The 16,594-nt window shown below is 49.9% G+C and overlaps 1 protein-coding gene across 4 annotated transcripts in view; it reads right to left on the bottom strand.

Moving 5' to 3' along the window:
- Positions 1-3,966: 3,966 nt before the first annotated feature.
- The window catches only part of FBXO21 (F-box protein 21), a 45,286-nt gene continuing 32,658 nt past the window's right edge, over positions 3,967-16,594 (bottom strand). For 3 of the 4 annotated variants that reach the window (XM_032876190.1, XM_032876191.1, XM_032876193.1), the window contains 2 exons: positions 15,211-15,368; positions 3,967-6,388 (listed from right to left, as the gene is read on the bottom strand). In XM_032876190.1, coding sequence (XP_032732081.1) covers positions 6,201-6,388; positions 15,211-15,368 — 346 coding nt within the window. In that variant the 3' untranslated portion in view covers positions 3,967-6,200. The remainder of the gene's footprint in view (positions 6,389-15,210; positions 15,369-16,594) is intronic. The other variant, XM_032876192.1, reaches the window with a different exon arrangement.

The raw sequence follows: 16,594 nt of genomic DNA, 5'->3' as shown, positions 1-16,594 counted from the left end.
TGTAAGAGGCCAATGAGGGCAAAGACTGTGTAATATGTACCCAGAAAGGCCTTGAGAATATGTAGATTAGCACTTACAGGGGACAGAAACAGACGTCTCCTGGCACAGCTCCTGGCACTAAAGGTGGGCACATTAAAAGACACTCAAAGGGGCACATAGGTGGCTCGGTTGGTTAAGCGTCTGCCTTTGGCTCAGATCATGATCCCAGGGTCCTGGGATGGAGCCCCACTCCCTGCTCGGCAGGGTGTCTGCTTCTCCCTCAGTCCCTCACCCTGCTCATGCTCTCTCTCAAGTACGTTTTTTATTTAAAAATTTTACTGAAATTAAAATTATTTTTAAAATTTTATTTAAGCTTATTTTTATTTAAATTTATTTATTTAAATTTATTTAAAATTTTTATTTATTTTATTTATTTGAGAGAGAGAGAGAGAGAGAGAGAGATAGCACATGCATGAGCAGGAGGGAGGGGCAGAGGGAGAAGCGGGCTTCCCGCCGAGCAGGGAGTCCGATGCAGGGCTCCATCCTAGGACTGTGGGATCATGACCCGAGCCGAAGGCAGATACCCAATGACTGAGCCCCTCAGGCACCCCGAGTTGTACATCCAGGTGGCCCAAGATTTCTGTCATTCTAAGGGAAGTAGATGGAAAATCTGACCATGCAAGGATTCTGTAATGCATGCTCTTCCCACTGGTTCTCCCCCAAATTTCTTTCCTTTATTCTGTCAACTCCTTAAGTTCACTAAACTGGCTTTTAGCTCTTTCCTGTCCCCAGAAAACCCGCCATCTTGTCCTCCCCACCACCCCCCCCTCAGCCTAACAAAGGAGAACTTCCCATGGAAACATTAGCCCACTTTAAACTCAACCACCCTCCCCACCACCCTGGCCACAACAAAACCCCGGGAAGGGGATTGCCGTAACAAAAACCTGGACTGTACGGAGTCCGTTTGGCCTCCAGGCACACAGACAGCAGGTTGGGAAGTGGGAGGACTGTGTTTGGGCTGCACGGGGTAAAAGGTGGGCTTACGGTCTGCAAGGTGGACCCGCTGGTGCTGCAGCTGGTCTAGGGGAAGCAGGTGAAGAGGGAGAGGATACAGTGTGCTGGTTGCCCTTTGCAGCTTACACAAGGTACGACATGGGGTGGGGACAGGCACGGGGCAGAACCGCGAAGGAAATAAAGCAGACCCGTTCAAGTTCTGGAAAAGAACTTGGGCTACAATCATAGGCAGATAGGTTAATAGCCTGCTAAGTGTCCAAAGGAATCATTGCCGTTAGATTCACAAGCTTGTAAAGATACACAGAAGTCTGGGGCTGGCCCCCAAACCCTGCAGCAGGCAGAAGTACACAGTGCAAGATGCCCACCTCCCAGAGAGGATGCACCCCCAACCTGTCCTAGTGAGGGGACAAGGGAGGCGCAGCAACCACTCTCCCCACACCTGCCAGGACGGTGGTGGGGGTGGGGAGTGTCTTCACAGTGCCTGCCCAGCAGGATCTCATCACTGCGGCTGCCAGGTCTCCACATCCCCACATCCCCACCGAATGGGTACTGGGGGGATGGGTCAAAACTTCTGGGTCATGGGGCTGGTCCCCAAGGAGCCATGCTGGACTGACCCTGGGCAGGATGCAGGAAGTGGGTAGGAGAGGCTTGCGGGGAGAGACACAGACCAGGCAGAGCCCCCAACCTTTCCTTTTTCTCCTGGGCACATGGGAGGCCATTCCCCAGCCTCATCTGGAGTTAGGTTTTGGGTCTGTGACTTGTCTGGTTACCGAGGCAGAAGTGACATATGTGGCTTGGCCTGGGACCTCCTCTTTCCCTCCCATGGTCATCTGATGCAGTGACAATGGACGGTGGCTAGCAGCAGGACCTGTGAAGACTCACTCCCACCGCCTGGGGGCCGTGGTGTGGCAGGAGCTAGCTGTATGTTTCTGGTCGTCACAGCTTGACCTCACAGAGGCTGTCTCCCTGGGAAGGGGGCATGTCCTGCTGTGACGAGAGCATACCCAGAGTGGACTGGCCACTGTGTTTCTGTGTCTTCATTCCCAGCCTCCTTTGCGAGATGTGAGTGGCTGTGCCAAGGGCCACCCCCAGCCTCTGTGCTTTGAACCCTCCCAGACATGTCTTTCCATGCTCGCTCCCCTTCGGGGCCACACAGCTTCCAGCAGACAGACAGCCGTCTCCCCCCAACCCCATTCCCCTGCCTGGTGGCAGGTGAGCAAGAAAGTTCTTTTGTGTTCGAGCCACAGGATATTTTTGGGTCTATTTATTACAGAACTAGCATTACCCTAATACAATCATCGCTAAATGGCCATAATACATTTGTTCTATAATTGCACAGAATTTTATTCACCAAAGGAATGTCCTTTCCTCTCAAGAGTCTAAGTGTTAAAGAACTGAAACGTTTAGAAGTTGAAGTGGCTGCAAGGCAGAAGATCAAACCAGTGCGAGGTAGTTGCTCAAGTTGGCAGTAGTGAGCTTGCCAAGATCGGAGCTCGGAGGTCACACACCTGGGCGTCCCACCAGCCGTGCCGCCTCCAAGCGGTTCGCTCCCGACCTCCCGGCTGGACAGTGGGATGCGGGCAGGCCTACACCTCGGCGGGGGTTGGCAAACTGCGGTCCATGGGCCAGACCCAGCCCACGGCCTGTTTCTTTACAGCCCTCAAGCTGAGAAGGGTCTTCTACGTTTTTGAAAACAAAGAACATGTGACCTTCTGGGGCCCGCAGAAACACTGACGACCTGGCCCTGCCTTAGGGGGTTGCTGTGAAGAGTCTAGCTGAAGCCAGTGCCGGCTCGAAGGAAGCTTGGATACAAAAGCACACACGCAACACAACTGCTGACGTCTCCAGAAAGAAACCGGCTCACAGCCAAATGCTGCATTTTGTCTAGGTGAACATTCTCTCCTTTCCTCCAAAAAAAAACCAAAAAGTAAGACATGAAGAGCTACATCTTGATTATTATGGCCACAGGATATCTCTAAATTAAAAAGTTGCTGGTAATCCAATTTTAGTTACTTAGAATATGGAGGAAGGAAAAAAGAGCATTTCGCCTTCTGATGGTAGAAGAAAGCCTAGAACGTGAACGTTTGACTCAATGTAATACGTTAAGAAAGACTGAGACATTTTAAAATTAGAGCAAGACTTTGAGTAGATATTAGAAAATGTAAAACTGACGGAGCAACAGTGTTAATGCTGGTTTTCATGATAAAACAATTTTGCTGTGTAAATGCACTTATAATGAGATCTGTCATGAGGTTCAAGCAGAGACAACATGAAGCCGGCTGTCCGAAATCCGATTAGATGGAAGTTGTTCAAACAAGACACTTGGCCAAACTGGTCTGAGGCAAACGGAGACTAGGTTTGGACATAACTGATGACACAGTGTTTCCCAAAGTACGTCCACAAACACTGGACCTTGGGGCTGCTCTGTGTGTGTCTGTGTGTGCGTGTGTGTCGGGGAGGAAGGTTCTAGGGGCTAAGTAGGTAAGTCACGGCACATGACATTCTCCTCTCACAAAGTCACAATGCACGACAGTACGTCCCAGGTCTGGGACCCACCGCAGCGCAGATACTGGGGACTGGCCTGTGCCTGGTCCTCTCTGCACAGCACACAGCGCATCACCCGGGGACGGGCGCCCCGCGTCCCGCAGCTATCCTACCAATGCTAACAACGCACCGAGACCCCGCACGTCCCGAAGCACCTGCCCTTCCCATTGCACAACACAGACTAACAACGGACAAGCTGCGCTGTTCGCGCGACAACCACGTGCTCTCGCCTCTCCTAGCCGGCTGACGGGAACTGGCGTCGGGGAGGAGCCAGCGGAATAAAGGTGCCCTGTGCACTCACCAACGTTAGGAAAAATTGGGTAGAGCAAACGTTTGGATGTTTGGAGCAGAAGAGAAGCCAGGGACACTCTGCTGTTGTCAAGGCCGGACTTTCTGTCCCGAAACGAAATTGGGCAGAGGCCGCTTGTGGGTTTCTCTGGGTAAGTTCCATTTTATTAATCATTGTACAAAAAAATCTTGGCATTCATTTGAAGAGAAAAGAAGTGACTATATCCAAATATTTAATATTTTAACATCGTGAAAGTCCTACTTTGTTGTAACAGGGCTTTCTAAAATGGAGAAAACTTTTGGAAAAAATTTTAAAAAGAAACTTATGATTTATTAGAGTACAGGAGATCCAAAACACGTTTTTAGAAAAATATAAAGTGCCCAAATACCAACTTACACAGGTGACACAGGCTTCCTGGAGCCGAATGAAGCATTCATGAAGAAACACATTTAAAAACGGTCTACATACATATTTACATTGGGTCAGTAAAATTAAAACCATCCTTCTTGGCTTCGATGTTACTCTAAGAAAAAAAGGAAATCAAACCAGAAAACCCAACGGTTACAACTCAGCATGCTCCATAGTTTCTTAGTAACGCATCTGGTTAGTATTACCTCCGGATTAACTAGTTTCTCACCTTTAAACGAGAGTAGTGTTAGACCCCCGGCCTCAGCAGGCAGGGCACTGTGAGTGGTCACGTTGCCCGGGCAGAGCGAACCCATTGGGCCCTAGATCTGACTGCCGAGGGACGCCGACACTGGCGAGCGCGAACTCGGGCTGGCAGGAGCCGGCCCGCCAGACCCTCACCTCTAGTAACTGCTTACCAGCCGCCAGGTACCACTACGTGGTCTCAGGTGGCTTCCCCAAACCTCGGTCATCCCAGGGCTTCCAAGGGCAATATGAGAGGCAGTCATCAAACACGGCGTGGAAAAACAGCATGCAAATGCTCGGACGGGCGGCGAGGCGGGGCAGGATCCCAGCCCCCGGAGCCTCACTCACCAGAGCAACTGGGTTCTTCTCAACTCAGAGAGGAAAGTAACTAGGTCCTAACTCCAGAAGTTAGCTTCTACTGGTTAACTACGAATTAGCTAGCTCACTTGAGAACAGGCAGGGGGAGAGTGGCAGCGTTTGGAGCTGAGCAGGGACCCGGTGCCGTCACGCACAGGGACGGAGGGCACGGAGCAAGAGCCAGTGGTATCTTCGGAACAGCAGTGCTTCGAGAAAGCAGAAGGACACCCTGCCTCCTTCCCCACGGATCGGACACTCTTTTAAGACGTTTCGCTTGTTTCCATCCCGCCACACTCAAAAGGGTCTTAGAGTGATTCTTATGGATGACAGGGGGCATGGAACCTCCTCTTTCCTTTTTAAAAAACGTATAAGGTTCATTATTTCTTTTTTTCCAATTACAAAAGTGAAACCTCCTTTTTAGGTTTTTGGGAGACCACCGTGTGTGATTTCTAAAAGCAAACATTTTAACACCAGATTAATACTTCCTACAATAAAGAGAACCCATCACTGACTTAAGATCTAGTCATGATACTGGAACAATTTTTAAAATTAAAAGGAAACAAAAAGTAGTTATTTTAAAGGGAGGAACAGTAGATGAATGTGGGAAAACCCATCCATAAAGGCCATTATTATGCACTTTCTTTAGAAAATTTTATGTAATGGAACAGAAAACTAAGAATTCACAGAGAGATGAGCATAAGTGTGAGAGGAACACGGAAGGAAAAGCTATGCCATTCTCCCAAGTCAAATCAGGGAGAAGATAAAATGCCTGAAATCTGTTTCAAATATTAGAAAAAATAAATGCGGATGACTCTGATTACATTAGTCTGTTAATGTCCCCATCTCTCAGATGTTGCCACAATCACTCACCGCTTCCCCTCTGAACAAGCAACTAAATTCACGGTGAAAAGACAAGCAGCCCCGGTGTTCCGCAGAGAAATCAGAGAGAAAGTATTGCCAACACAGGACCACCCCCTTCCTGCCTGGCAAATGAAATGTTCTGAGACAGGTGGGAGACAGAGACGTATGGGAAGTGAGCAGGAAGAATGACTCTAAGAGCGTCGACTGTGAGACCTCATGAAGACAGAATGTCACGAACTGTCACCACAGGACAAGCACACAAGCCATGCCACTGAACACAGTGCCGTCAAATGAATTCACTAGTGTAGGCGGAGAGCGACATTGTCTTTGCAGCTGGAGGAGAGCACACGTTATTTAGACTTGGTAGGAGGCAACCAGCACTACTGGTTAAGTGGCTTTCCTGGTGGTGTGAATCCAGAGGGATCCGTGGAGACATCTTCTTCCGGAATCCTGTTCTCCTGGAGGACAGCAGCAGCGGCAAAGGTGCAGTGTCCTCTACCAGACGTTACTCTGTGTCCTCCTTCTTTGCACTGTAAATATTCTGCACCGTCTCATACACAGACTCCAGATCCTCTGGATACCGGATTTCTAGCTCTGCGTTCGGGATGTAGTGTGTGCCGGTAAACTCTGAGAAATAGCGTCCGACATCGGGGTGTGAGATTTCTTGAGGCTCCACGTTATACTCCAAGTTTTCTGTTGGTAAAGAGGCACATGGACAATTGCCGTTAAAATGGACATGGCTGCAGCGTCTTCCTATCTCTCACCCCTTTCGTGTGGCATTTTGACATGGAGGAAAAGGAGAGACATGTTTACGGAATCTGGAAGAGGTAAGAGGACAATGGCAGCGGGGGGCTGGGGACGGTGGGATGGGCCCCCGCAGCTCCACACTGAACAGAACGTTCTCCTATTCTCGAGCAAGAGGTTGGCCCCAGCAAATCTCCAGCTGCTTCTGGAGGGCCAGTGAACTACGGATTCGTCACGTTCCTCTGACTTGATCGCACTGACAGCCAAGCATACGGGACCAGGGCATCCGAGCCTGCCCTTCGTCTACCAGAGTTTCGACCTGGGAAGCCTCCACACTGTGTGGCTCCAAGTCTCGCACCTGCCACCGTTCTTGTCTGCTGACGGAGTGCTCCCACACAGACGGCACTCCTGCCCCTGGCTCCCTTCAATCCTGGCCGTGTTGAGAGCCCGTGGGAGGAGCTGGCGAGCGGCTCGCACCTCCAACCTGTGCACGGATGTCGCTTATCACTACTTGTCCAGTCTCCTAGGAAACCAGGCTACCTCCTCTCCCTACTAGCCATTCTGCCACCAGAGAAATAGCAAGACTCCTCTAAAATGGAATGATTACAACAAACAGATGACAATACAGGCAACGTATTCAGAAGGGTGAAATCCTTTCACACCACTTCTCCCCTGCAAAACTTTGAAAAACAGCTCCCCCTCGGGGCGCCTGGGTGGCTCAGTGGGTTAAAGCCTCTGCCTTCGGCTCAGGTCATGATCCCAGGGTCCCGGGATCGAGCCCCGCATCGGGCTCTCTGCTCAGCAGGGAGCCTGCTTCCCCGTCTCTCTCTTCCTGCCTCTCTGCCTGCTTGTGATCTCTCTCTGTCAAATAAATAAATAAATTAAATCTTTTAAAAAAAGAAAAGAAAAACAGCTCCCCAAAGGCCCAATGAAAGGATGGTGTCTTGAGCCCCCGACCCAGGAGTCGCTCAGCCACGTCCCCCATGACCTGGCACCACGAGGAGCTGGGCCAGGCAGATCCTCCCGCTCTGACCGGGGACCAGGACGGTGCCGGTTCTGGCCAACCCACAGCCACACCCCGCACAGCCCTTCACTCGGATGCGAGTGTGCCTAACACACGCAGCGCAGCCCTCGACGGCTGGGTCAAACATGCGGACACGCCAGTCCAGGGCATAGCGCCGTCCACGCAGAGGCCATGCGTCCCCGGCGTCCCCAGCCACCACAGGAACATCTTTTGGGAGCACGGACTTGCCCTGGTGTTGGGAGAGCGGGAAGGAGTTGCATGATTCAATCTAACTTTTTTTTCCCCACAGGACGGGGAGGGATTTACAGACATTTTGTGGTAACAGACTGCGGGTCGTGGAACCTGCTTAGGTATTCCAGGAGCTCCTGAGGGAGACGCACACGAACCTGGTACAAAGAAGAGCGCCGCACGACCGCCTTACCCTCACTTAGGAGAGCACGTGAGAGCAGTCGGACTGCCCACTGCAGTTCCCGGGGCTCACGACAGCACACGCGCTCCTCGGAAGACGAGGCCGCCAAAAGAACAAGTGACCAGTTTCCCACACGCTGAGAGGGAAGGGGCAGTAAGGCACCACACTGCTGGACGGCGAGCCTGGAGGCCACATGTCGGGGCCGCCCCGTCCTCAGCACAACTACAGATTGCCCGCGGGGTTTGCCCGGGGAGGGGGGCTCCTGCCACATCGGCCACTGTGGCAGCCGACCGGGCTCCAGCGCCCAGTGCGCGCACACACGCGGCCTTCCCCACGGGGTCCCTGCCGACTGAGTGAACTGTGACGCGCACCAAAAGCCCTGGCGCAGGAGGCAGCCGGGACTCGAATCCCAACAGCCCAGGACCAGAGCGGAGGGCTTCAGAGTAGGAGACGCACCAGAGCAGGGGCAGGGACGCAGGACAGGGGACTGACTCAAGGGCCCACCGTGGTCCTGGCAGGGCAGGCTCTGACTGACGGTGCTCTGTGGACACAGAAGCCCAAGGTTCTTCAAAAGGGAGACGGAGTAGCCTGCAAACCCTGACTGCTACTGCTGACGACGAGATCTCTGTAGAGAACTTGAGCTCCTCATGTAAGGGTTACAGGTTTCTAACCTTCCTGCATCTGCCCCTGGCGCCCCTCCCTGAGGGCAGCACTGCAGGCGCACGGGGTGGAACCACGGCCGGTGCCGTAGCCAGGGCAGCTGCTGAGGGCCTCGGGGTCCCCTGCAGAGGAACGCAGAAGTATGGGGGGGCTGGGCTCAAGTCTCTGGAGGAACTACCACTACCTGTCATCAGCAGGCAGGATGGAAATATTTAAAAAAGACTCAAGTCAGTAATTCAGAACAACAGCTCTGCTGCCAGTCTACGGAGAGCAGTGGTTCTCAACAGGAGGCTGTTCTGCCCCTAGGAGAACAAAGAAATAGCTGAAGCCGGATCCGGCTGTCACCACTGGGGGCTGCCACTGACATCAGGTGGGAAGAGGCTAGAGTCACTGCGAAAGAAATGCACAGAACGGTCCCCACCACAAAGAACTGTCTAGACCAACATGCTGACAGCAACCGTTCAAAAGAATTCAAACGTATGTTTTAACATTGTCTCTCCCTCCCCGTTTTTGTGTGTATTAAGTAGCAGCTCGAGTACTGGGAGGAGAGAAAGGTCAAGGTCAGATTTTGATCATGGATCTGGAAGGATAATGTGAGCCAGTAGTGGCTGCGCAGGATTCTGTGTGTGGGCCGGAGAGGCACGGGAAGCACAGACAGATTGTCTGGGAAGCCTTGTGAGGGGTCAGCAGCAGCCCAAGGCAGTGCTCGTGGCCCCCTGCCTAGCCAGTAAGAGGGACAGGGGCTGGGTTCTGTGCATTTATTTACCTGCCCAGGCTCCTAGCAAAACAGGAAAGAGGTATTAATAAAAACATTACTTATTTATTTTTAAGATTTTATTTATTTAAAGGCTTAACCCATTGAGCCACCCAGGTGCCCCAATAAAAACATTTTTTAAAAAAATATTTATCTGGGGTGCGCCTGGGTGGCTCAGATGATTAAGCATCTGCCTCCGGCTCAGGTTATGATCTCAGGGTCCTAGGATTAAGCCCTACAACAGGCTCCCGGCTCAGTGGGGAGCCTGCTTCTCCCTCTACCTCTGCCTCTCCCTCTCCCTCTGCCTCTCCCTGCTGCTCCTTCTCTCTCTCTCTCTCTGTCTCAAGTGAATAAATAAATTTCTTAAAAAGATTTTTTAGAGAGAGCAAGAGAGCATGAGCGGGGGCAAGGGGAGTGGCAGAGGGAAACAGAGAGGGAGAGAGAATCTCAAGCAGACTCCTTGCTGAGTGCAGAGCCCAATGCGGGGTTCAATCCCAGGACCCTGAAATCATGACCTGAGATGAAATCAAGAGTTGGATGTTTAACTGACTGAGCCACCCAGGCGCCTTGATAAAAACATTTCTGAGAAGAAAAGATAATGAAGATAGCGACTATGTATTAAGAGGGGGAAATCCACTAAATAAAGTTTAAAAAAAAAGTTACCTGAAGGGGAATGAAAAAACTAAGCAATGTAAAACTTTCGTGAGAAAATATCAAACAGGGCCTACTTAAAAGTCCTGGAGAAATCCTAAGTCCTTCCCAATTTCCTTGACATTTTTATGGAAATGCGTCTGCTTATCTTATTTTAAATATTCAGCTACCCCAGGGCAGGCTGGTTGGCTCAGCTGGTAGGGCATGCGACTCAATCTCAGAGTCATGAGTTCGAGCCCCACGCTGGGTACGGAGCCTACTTAAGAAAAAATAAAATAAAAAACTTCAGCCACCCGGGTACACAAATATAGTTCTATACAACTATGGCAATACCACGTAGAGTCATCCCCTCCTGAGAAGAAACCACCCACTGTGAGTGTATCCTTCTAGACCCTCTTCTGTGAACACAAAGAGAAGGAGCTAAACATAACTACGTATAAAGAGAATTAGGATTGTTTTCAATTAGGATTGTTTACAGCATAACTGCATACATGTACGCATGTGTGTGCAGTATTATACCACACGGTAAGCATTTATCAGCAACGGGACTGACTGCAGCTTAGCATTCCAGAGTTTGGACAGATCCCAGTTTACCAGGGGAGTTGCACGAATGATACCTTTGTCCTAGTATAAGAAGAATACAGAGACCTGTGTCACTGTGTCTCCAGTGGACGGACCCAGGGGTGGCACTGCTGGGACACGGCAGAATGGGCACTTGAGATAGCCACAGTTTAAAACAAACAGCCATGCCCCGCTCGGCAGTGGCTGGAAATGTATACTCCACCTGCACGCCAGCACATGTGGACTGCCACGGACTGCTCGTGGGTGGAAACTCGTTCTGAAGCGTCAGACGAAGGACAGAAAGGGGAGCTGACGCTTGGCGAGGCCTACCATGCACCAAGCATCCTCTGAGGCGCGTGCTCATTCTTACACAAGACACACGTAAGAACTGGGTTCTCACACTGCAGGGAATGACGGGCCTTCCAATACGGGCAGCTGACTTGATTCTGACCACCTGTGGTGCTCACTTTCTGCAGTAGCTAAGAAGTACAGAGGGAAGCTGAGATAGGATGCGCTGCTCCCCCCTGGTGTCCAGAAAGTACTAAAGCATGCCCCCTAGTGGGAACAAAAGTTAAACACATGCAAGATGCTATCTACCACCCCATTTGGATTTAAGTACAGTCTAACATATTGAGAGAAAAATTCTCTTAATTATGTAGACTAAAACTATTTGAGGATCTCACACATGCACGTGGCTTATAATTCACTCTCTCAACTCTCTGTGAAGGGCTTATAATTAGGGAGGCATTCATCAGTGGGCTCTACCCAAGTTAAAAGGATTACCTGAGTCACAGGCTGAAAATTTAAAGCAAGAAAAAATTTAAAAGCAAAATAATCTGATGCAAATAAATTAACCCAGAAATGTTCAAAAACATATTGAAGTAAGTTGGTTTTTTTAAAAATATTTTATTTTTAAGTAATCTCTATACCCGACATGGGGCTCGAACTCAGGACCCCGAGGTCAAGAGCCGCATTAGCAACTGAGCCAGCGAGGTGCCCCAGTATTTTGTAAACTTAAATTTAGCCTCTCAAGGTTTACGTTTGGCTAAACATGGGTTAATCTTAGCATAAATTGTCCCAAATGATTTTAACACATTGACTAAATAAAAATCTAGGAATTTATGGGAGGAGAGGCACAGAGACAAAGTAGAGGGATAAGTGGGGAGGGAGAAAGGGGATGGGGGGACTGGAGGCAGGAAAGCTCTTGTTTACAGAAGCATGGAAAACAACAGCAGTAAAAATCATCATGCTGCAGCTCTCCTCTAATAATTTAGGCAAGGAGATTCAACAGATGCTAAAACAAAATGAAGGACTGTGGTCATTGGGGAATGGGATATTCACAGGACGTGACAGTATTAGCTGCAAAGGGAAAACTCCCTTACACGATCTTAGCCAAGTGGCCAAACTCCACCTACTGACAGTGGGACATCAGAGAGCAGGGGCTCTGGAGAAGATGCACGTGACAGACACGCATCTGACAAGAAGCATTCTAGCCCAAAAAAATTAACCTGACCTAATCAAGCCTCAGACCTGATTGGCCTCCGGTTTACAGACAATACAGATAAGGAAACAGTGAGACAGATCCAGAATGTGAGGCAATTTCTATGACAACCGGCCTGGAGAGTTCAGAAAATGAAAGTCACATGAAAAAGGAAGAAAACAAGGTGAGGAATAAGGAGCTAACTGGTTTTATCAAGAGAGGACTACGCCTTTAGAGAGACAACAGAAACCAAGTGCGGAATCATTTGTGTGAATCCTGGCTGGATCATGGCGTGAAAACAAACCAACAGCTATCAAAGTTACACTGTGATAATCGGGATGTGACCACTGACCCAGGATGAGACAGGAGGTCAATGTTACTTGCTACGTGCAGTGATGTAACTACAGTAACGCAGAGAAGCATCTTATTCTTAGAAGATGCGTGATTCAGTATTTAAGTCCTGATGTCTGCAAGAGTCTTCAATGGTTCAGCAAAAACCTAAAATCTCTATCTATAGATAAAACACAGACGCTAAATGCTAGCTGTTGTATCTAATGTAAGGTGTATGGGGTATTTGATGTTTTAGCCATATTTTAAGCATATTTGAAAAATATGCTTAACTTTAAGAAAGACATAAAAAAAGCTAGCACCTGAGTAGTGACCTGCTACTTACACGCATCTCATTATCATGCACTTCCGTTTGCAGGCTACTCTGTCAGAGATGTGAACATCTACGGGGACTCATCACGGGACAGGCAGACTGGGCTCTGGTTGTGCTCTCATGGAGCTTACTGGGCTGAGAGCCAGATGGTTCGATGGGAAACACTGCAACTCTCCCAAAGGTGTGAGGACTCAGAAGGGGAGGGTGTCAGGGAGCTCAGGGCAGGGACAGATGACCCGATCTGAGCCTGTGGGGGAGTGGCAGCGGGGAGAAAAGAGCCTGTTCACAAGGGACAATCACCTGTGTGAAAACCTGCAAGTAGGATGGTCTCAAGGAACCACAAAGGTTGATGGGCTGGGAACAGAGATGAGGCTGTGAGGGAGGGTCCAGGTCACCTCTGGGCCCTGCAGGGGAGTCTAGGGGATACCACTGAGAAAGTTGGCATGGTGCGGCCAGGAATATCTATAGCCCCGTGCGAAGAAGCGCTGGGAATAGCCACTAGTGGACGGAAACACGAGGGACAGACATTCAGGAGATGGAGTTGGTGTCATCTGCAGACTACCGGGACTACAGAGGAGGGGGAAAGACAGAGAAGTCAGAGATGCTGCCACAAGAACTTGAGACCCCTGAGGCACCCCTGAGCACGTCCAAGTGCCCAGGCCCAGGGTGCTGCCTGGACCCATGATGCCGCACCGACCTGGCACGCAGCAGATTCCCGGGAAACCGCAGGCCGATGGGAGCCCTGGGAGAAGACGGACCGCTCTCACAGGGGAATTCCAGCTGTTCACGTCAAAAACGTTCTGAAAGTCTCAGAATTTAAAACTAAAAAAGGCAACTTGCTGACATTACCCACAATCACTTTGCTCCATTTCAGTTTTAGAATGTAAAACTGCAACCAGATATCAAGTGTACTATTTTTTTTTGCAAAGTCATTACCATATCATAACTCTAAATTTTACATTGCATGTTTACTTAGATCTGTTGAGATGAATTCCTGAATCTTTAACAGACACCAAATTCAGAACACCTAAAACCTGAAAAGCCTATTTCATTTTATGTTATTTTTTCATTTTTAAATTTCTTTAGATTTTTTTTTTAAATCTTATTTTATTTATTTGACAGATAGAGGTCACAAGTAGGCAGAGAGGCAGGCAGAGAGAGAGGAGGAAGCAGGCTCCCTGCTGAGCAGAGAGCCCGATGTGGGGCTCCATCCCAGGACCCTGGGACCATGACCTGAGCCGAAGGCAGAGGCCCAACCCACTGAGCCACCCAGGTGCCCCATCACTTTTAAATTTCTTTAAAAGATTTTACTTATTTATGGGAGAGAGAGTTAGTGAGAGAGGCAACACAAGCAGGGGGAGTGGGAGAGGGTTCCCGCTGGCTCGCCGCTGAGCAGGGAGCCCCATGTGGGGCTCAATCCCAGGATGCTGGGATCATAACCCGAGCCCAAAGGGAGACGCTTAACTGACTGAGTCACCCAGGAACCCCTATGTGATTTTTTTTTTTCTTTTTTTCTTTTAATATGGCACGACTTCAAAGTCAGATAACCTCCCTGTCTGCCCCTTGCTCTGACCCGGGCACACACACTCTCCTACAAATTCCGTTATACTGAAGGAGGTTAAGTGACTTGCAGCCTCAATGAACAGACTTTCTCTTGATTCTGTATACAATTCTCTCTCAGCTTCTGATGAATCAACACGAATAGGAAACTTCCTAGTCTTTTGATACTTCTGAGATTTTTACACACCCAGTATCTTCATTATTGCCTTTTCCAACAGCTGTGGACTGCAGTTCCCATCATGGCCACTGGAGGGAGTCTCCACACAGGCGGGGTTGGGGGGGCCTTGGGAGGGTGTGGGTGGAGCACAACCGGAGGCCAGTCTCAGGGTGCCAGAGGCTGCTAGGGTTAGTTCCTCCCAACAGTGTCCACTCATTGCCCTCCAGCTCCAACAGGCCATACGCGCATGGCACAGGCTGGCCCTCTCTGCCTGGAGGGAGCCAATCACAAGGCCTGGCAAGCAAGACTTTCAGGAATTTGACTGGCAAAGGGAATGACCAATCAGAACAGAGGTCGGCAACAGTACTCGAAGAGGGTCTGGGTGTGGTGGTGATGGAGGGGACAATCTGGGGGATCTGGGGGCAGTGAGTAATTAACCCATGGCATGGCCACACTAGGGCACACCTATCCACGTTTAGCAGGGTATTGGCCCTGATGAGGTTAGCCATGGGACAACTGTCAATTGTCATCTCTAAACAACATTGATAACTATGCCCACAGTATCAGCGTGCTCAAATGTGTGCTTAAGATGTGCCTAAATGGGCTGCCTGGGTGGCTCAGTGGGTTAAGCCCCTGCCTTCAGCTCAGGTCATGATCTCAGGGTCCTGGGATCAAGCCCCACCTCGGGCTCTCTGCTCAGCAGGGAGCCTGCTTCCCCCCCCCCCCGCCCGCCCCGCCTGCTGCTCTGCCTAATTGTGATCTCTGTCAAATAAATAAATAAAATCTTAAAAAAAAAAAAAAAAAAAGCATGCGCCTGCATGTCATTACAGGTACACAAAGAACTAACTACTTACCTTGGGCTGCATATCTACAAGAACCATCCTCCACCAGAACGTTATAGAAAGGCTGATGATGGCCATGAGGCAGGCTGTGAACGTTCATGTTTCGGATCCACTCGTGTCCCATCATGCAGGTGGGGTCCCAACCATAGATCACACAGTTATAGCCATACCTAATTAACATAAGAGCAATGGCAAATCAGTTCCCTGGGACCCTGTCACGGTGACTATGGATGTATCAATAATGGCTTGGTTCTCCTAAGCTCATGCCCTTACAAACTCACCTGCGTTTATCCCTGTTAAGCATTTTTCAGGACCGTCGTGGCCCCCTTTGTAAGCCACTCTTATTATCAACATAGCACCGCAGTTGGAAAAGAAAAAACTTCAACCAACCGTCATGGGACAATTGGTTATCCAAATGGAAAGGGTATGAAGACTTGGGCCTGAGAGCAATGCACAATGTTAGCGGGACGAAGGCCTAGATGTAAAATGCAGAATTTCTAAGATAGCTTCGTGACATAGGATGGGTTTAAGATTCCTTAAGCCAGGTAGGAACAATTCAGTCCCTAAGGATAGAGTCTCAATCCATTCAGTAGTATTATAGGAGCCAGATCCAAACAGGCTGTTAGAACACATACAGGCCACCAGGCAACAGGAACCCTGACCAGACTGTGACGAGGTGAAGGAACGGTCTTTCCTTAGGTGCGACAAGAGGACGGTAAACGTTCTTCTAAGCCACAGAGCAAGCCTATACCTTTTAGGGACATGAGATCCAACAGCTACAGAGGGAATGACGTCTGGTACAGGCCTGGGGAGGTGGGTGTGTGGTGGGCCTGGGGGAGGAACAGCGAGGCGAACCCTCGCAACGGCTGAGGCTGGGTCTGGGAGCACGTGCCCCTGGTTCGCTATACTCGTCTTCACGGGTGTATGTCTGAAATTTCCATAATGAAGTTGGAAAAAAAAATGCAATAAAAGAATGAGGAATGCTAGTACCGCACCAGGAATAGGTATTTGCCATGTACACGCATACAGACGCCAGCGGCAGGACACACGGCTACGAACCAACAAGAAAGGCAAATGACTCGGGTGAAAAGTAAGAATATTGGAAGAGACGCTTCATAGAAAGAAACCTGAAGGAGCTCTTTTTGTACGTTACGAGTCACTCTGGGAAACGCACACGAAAACCACGGTGAAATACCACTGGCCATTTACTACGTAAGCAAGTGCGTTCTCAACAGTGGGGCAAGAACACAGGCCGGTGAGAGTGGGCACCCGCCTCCCAGCCAGCAGGGGTGGGGGCATTCGGCACAGTTGCCGTGGAGACACTTGCATCTCGCCGTACTCCGCAAACCCTACCCAAGACTCAGACGCAAAGGGATGGAGATGAAAGGCAGCATCA

This window comes from Lontra canadensis, unplaced genomic scaffold (assembly GCF_010015895.1).
Source record: "Lontra canadensis isolate GAN:19392208 unplaced genomic scaffold, GSC_riverotter_1.0 scaffold58, whole genome shotgun sequence".
Taxonomy (NCBI): domain Eukaryota; kingdom Metazoa; phylum Chordata; class Mammalia; order Carnivora; family Mustelidae; genus Lontra; species Lontra canadensis.
Note: the sequence above shows the minus strand (reverse complement) of the source record. Positions and strands in the feature narration are given on the sequence as shown.